The sequence below is a fragment of the Alosa pseudoharengus genome, unplaced genomic scaffold (genome assembly GCF_046254945.1).
Source record: "Alosa pseudoharengus isolate Yale_2024_CS ecotype anadromous, Long Island Sound unplaced genomic scaffold, YU_APseudo_1.1 YU_APseudo_1.1_scf_14, whole genome shotgun sequence".
In the NCBI taxonomy this organism is placed as follows: Eukaryota; Metazoa; Chordata; class Actinopteri; order Clupeiformes; family Clupeidae; genus Alosa; species Alosa pseudoharengus.
Genome location: NW_027468609.1, coordinates 19,244,077 through 19,249,076, shown reverse-complemented (window position 1 = coordinate 19,249,076; position 5,000 = coordinate 19,244,077). Strand labels below are relative to the sequence as shown.

The following is a 5,000-nucleotide window of genomic DNA, read 5'->3' as shown; positions in this document are numbered from 1 at the left end:
GCTTTTTTTGCCATTAAAAACAAAAAAAGAGTTTTACAACATGTATACCAGCCAGCTCACGTTAGCAAGCTACCTATCCAAAACTTGCTAGCAAAGTTAGTGGTGGTTGAGCTGTCATGGTACACCCCCAAATGCCGGGTAAGCCCATAGTCAAGCATTGACGCAGACACCCTAGGTGTGGAGGAATATACTGTTAGTAATCATCATACCTGAAGGATCAGGTAGAAAAGCATCCAAATATCTCTGCATCCTTTAGCACTGCCTATGGGTCAGTGGCACTTCAGAGAGACACACATCGGGACTTTATTGTGATTCTGAGACAGCCAGTGCACCCACTGAGCAAAAGCTCTGGCCAAAACAAACAAGCACGGCCAATGGGGACCCGCACCCATGCACACTTTAGGGTATAACTGGGGCCAATGGGAACCCACAAACATGCAGACTTTAGGGTATAACTGGAGCCAATGGGAACCCACACACATGCTGACTTTAGGGCATAACTGGAGCCAATGGGAACCCACACACATGCAGACTTTAGGGTATAACTGGGGCCAATGGGAACCCACACACATGCAGACGACATCCCACTAAAAACAAAAACACACAGACACACACAGAGAAAGAGAGAGAGAGAGTGTGAGAGAGAGAGAGAGAGAGAGAGAGAGAGAGAGAGAGAGAGAGAAACAAAGAGAAACCCAAACACACAATGACCTTGTCAGCTTTGCAGAGTTTGTTAGCGAACTCAAATCCAAACACCTGACCTGACAAATGGCTGTCCAGCCACTAATGGAGGCAGACGCATCACCACGCAGACAGAAGCCAAGCCTGTCCCGGCTCCAGAGCAAGACCAGCGCCAATTATGCTGCACAATTTAGCCTAAACAATCCATTTGCCCCTGTTAACGTTATGCAAGACTACAACTACAAAGGGACCGGGGGAGCTGGGAATTCTCCTGGTTTGGAGAGGAGCCTGGTAACAAACGGCTGTGTTAAACACCAGTGTCACATCCTCCATGTCCCGCAGAATAAAGGGAGCTCCTTAAAGAAAAGAAAAAAAACACATTGATCCTCACACATCGATCCTCACACATCGATCCTCACATACACCAGGACTGAGAGGCCAGATTAGTGTCAATGGAAGTCACACTCAAAAACCTGTGTGTGTTTGTGTTTGTGTTTGTGTGTGTGTGTGTGTGTGTGTGTGTGTGTGTGTGTGTGTGTGTGTGGGTGTGTGTGTGTGTGTGTGTGAGTGTGTGTGTGTGTGTTTGTGTGTGTGTTATGTATGTCTGGTACATGTGGAGAAATTGACAATAAAGCTGACTTATTTACATAATATTTAAATAATAATATTTAAATAAATAAACTAAATAAATTAAATAAATTAATAAACTAAATAAATAAACAAACACACAAACATAAACAGAGACTCTTTCCTTGGGTTTATAACTGCTATGTGCCTCTGTTTACTAAAATGGCAAATGTGTTTGTATCGGCCTCACTGATCGACCCCAACTCGGTTTCAGTGGTTTGCACATGGCCTGTGGACCTCATGGCAACACTGGGATCCATTCATATCATATTTGGAAGATAATCATATTCTGTTATGATGTTCTTGCAGTGAATATGGACAGACGCAAACACACACACACACACGCACAACAATACCCCCCCCCCACCACCACCACCACCCCCCCAGACCTTTGGACTGTATTCAACAAACCCCCACAGCAGATCCCCTTCCCACTGACGGTGAAGCTTTTAACACTAATGCTTTTAATTGACTGCATATGTACCTGGACTCATATGGATTGTGTTTGTGTGTGTGTGTGTGTGTGTGTGTGTGTGTGTGTGTGTGTGTGTGTGTGTGTGTGTGTGTGTGTGTGTGTGTGCGACTGTATGAATGTGCACACATGTGTGTAATGTTAGAGAAAGAGAGAGAGAGATAGAGGGAATAGTGAGAGTAACCGTTCTAGTTCATAACTCTTTTCATGTCCATGAACCTCTTAGTCCTCCATGACTGTTCATGTGTACCAGTATGTGTGTGTTCAAGTCTCAGGTGTACGGAATGTCTTCCAAGGTATTTACTGTACATATCACCAGACGTCACACCAGCTTCAAGAGGATATCGCCGCTCTTTTATGTCCACGCACTGGTCTGTATTGAACCCACTTAACCTGCGTTTGACTGTAATCCATATGACACCGGCCGTATCAGGATATTTATGAAAGAGCTCCGATGTTCCAGAGTGTCACAACACATTATGGAAAGCTGAGAGAGGGAGAGAAAGAGAGAGAAAGAGAGGGAGAAAGTAAGAGAGGAAGAGGGAGAGAGAGAGGGAGACAGAGAAAGAGAGAGGGGGGGAAGAGAGTATCAGAGAGGGAGAGAGAAAGAGAGAGAGAGGGGGAGAAAGAGAGTGAGAGAGAAAGTGAGGGAGACAGAGAAAGAGAGGGGGGGAGATAATCAGAGACGGAGAGAGTAAGAGAGAGAGAGTGGGAGAAAGAGAGCGAGAGAGAAAGAGAGAGAGGGGGAGAAAGAGAGAGTCAGAGAGCTGGATCAGGTCCAGTTGCAAGGGCACACAGAATTCCATGTCGGAAAAGTGTCTTTGTTCAGCAGTTTCCAGACATGTATCTGGGTTAGCCACCTGTAGCAGGAGTCTGGCAGGAAACACAGACCAGATTCCACGACAGCCGCACACACATCCACACACACACACACACACACACACACACACACACACACACACACACACACACACACACTCAGACACACACACACACACACACACACACACACACACACACACACACACACACACACACACACACACTCAGACACACACACACACACACACACACACACACAGACACACACTCAGACACACACACAGACACACGCAAGCACACACACACACACACACACACACACACACACACACACACACACACACACACACACTGTCAGTCAAGAGAATTGTGTGGTATGCAAGGGCATTTGAAGCCATTAGATGAAATGACACTAAGTGGGTCATACTCTGAGAGCCCTCAGAGACCACTAGGCCATCTGTGCCACAGCACCGTCAGTCTGCCAACGCCGGAGTCAGGTTACTACGACAACAACCAGCAGACGCTAGGCTGACCACTCACAAAACAGCACTGCTGACACAACCAGAGTTCCTTACCAGTTACACAGCAGCAACAACAACAACCTGTAGACATTAGGCTGACTATGCACAAAAGAACACTTGCTGAAACAACCAGAGCTCCTTATGGGTTACTCCAACAACAACCAGCAGATGTTAGACTGATCACTCACATAAGAACAGGCTGAAACTACTACTGGTTACACAATAAGCGGCCACAATAACTTTCAAGAGTAAAGTCTGTCAATGCTTACAGAAGGTCAAAACGTGATTTGGTGATCAGTGTATCAATGAGTCAGCCGACGCTTAAAATGAAACTGCGGCCTTTTGAGTTCAACAGGTCTATTCCACACTGGACGTCTCTGCACCTAGTAGCACTGTTAGTCAATCAATCAAAAATATATACTTGACAATGTTTATGAATGCTTATAGTCTGTCTACATTTGCTTGAATAGTACCAACCGACAATAGCCTAACCTAGTTAGGCTAATGGTTGCGGTTTCCACATTGGCTTACCTTGACCTTCCAAGTGTTTGGTCCCAAGGCCGTTCCATTCACTGGGGGAGGTCATGTTGGCCAGCGCTAGGGTCAGTGGCCCATCCAGCTCCTTCAGGTTGCCTACTGGCAGCTCTGCTCCCCACTCCTCCCTTCCGGAAGGTTCTCCTGCTCCAGACGTCTCTCCATCGGCCGCTGTGTCTCGGCTGCCCGGGTGCCACTCGGTCTTGCCGAGGCTGGAGGTCTCCAGGTCCGCCCCGGCTCCGTGCCTGGCCTGGCCCACCTCCGGCCCCTCTCCTGGGCTGCACCTCCTCAGGACGGGACTCAGCGAGCCGGACTGGCCCATGAGGAGCTCGGCCAGGCCCTGGACCTCGTCCCGCACGTATCTCAGAGAGAGGGGGGGACACGTGGGGGACAGTGGGGTCACTTCTGCTGTCTCCTCACCCCCCCTACACACAAACACTCCCACAGACACTCTCTCTGCCAGGTTATGCCCTATAGAGAGGGGAACAAAAATTCCACATCGACAATTCATCCCTCAATTCAAAGTGTCAGTTTGGACTTTTATTCAAAAATTAGCTAGCTACGAGGAAGCAGGCTATCAAGTCTCGTGTGTCATTAGCTGCTGAAGATGAACAGGCTCTGGAGTTGGGCTCCACGTCTCCTGTGGTCTGTCCAAGGTTTAGAGTGCCTGGCGTGAGGGAGAGAACACTCTTCCCAAATGTACGACCAAAACAATGCGTAACAGCTTCCTGGTCTCCGTGGGTTGCCATGGAAACACTGAGCCTTGTGCCCAACTGACGTTCCGTCCAGCAGGAAGCAGGAAAGGAACATCCTGGATTCCCCCCAAATGGAGGCTCGCGCCTCGGCTGCAGGATTAGCAAACCTCTCTTTCAACCTACCCACCACCACCACCACCCCCCACACACACTCTTTATCTCTCTCTCTCTCTTAGTTTCTGTCCCAACTCTGCTTTGTTCTTCCCTCAGTTCTACTCCTCCATGCAGGAGTTGTTCCAGATGGCCCCCGACTCTAACGCTGTGCGGGCCCAGATGGCCCCCGACTCTAACGCTGTGCTGGCCCCTAGCCATCCCAGTCTGGTGCCGTCCAATTTCACCTCAAGTGCATACATACGAACTATGAAATATGGACTTGGACAATCTCCACCTCTGTACTGTCACTTTCTCTGTCTGTCTATTTCTGTGGTCTGTGATTGAGTGTGTGTGTGTGTGTGTGTGTGTGTGTGTGTGTGTGTGTGTGTGTGTGTGTGTGTGTAAACATGTGTGTGTGTGTGTGTGTGTGTGTGTGTGTAAACATGTGTGTGAGTGTGAATGTGTGTGTGAGTGTGAATGTGTGTGTATGTGTGT

General features: G+C 48.3%; 1 protein-coding gene across 4 annotated transcripts in view; it reads right to left on the bottom strand.

Annotated features, from left to right (window-relative positions):
* Nucleotides 1-5,000, bottom strand: part of arhgef28a (Rho guanine nucleotide exchange factor (GEF) 28a) — an 89,748-nt gene that overhangs the window by 60,584 nt on the left and 24,164 nt on the right. For all 4 annotated transcript variants that reach the window (XM_076284070.1, XM_076284073.1, XM_076284071.1 and 1 more), the window contains exon 4: nucleotides 3,655-4,128. In XM_076284070.1, the coding sequence (XP_076140185.1) occupies nucleotides 3,655-4,128 (474 nt within the window). The remainder of the gene's footprint in view (nucleotides 1-3,654; nucleotides 4,129-5,000) is intronic.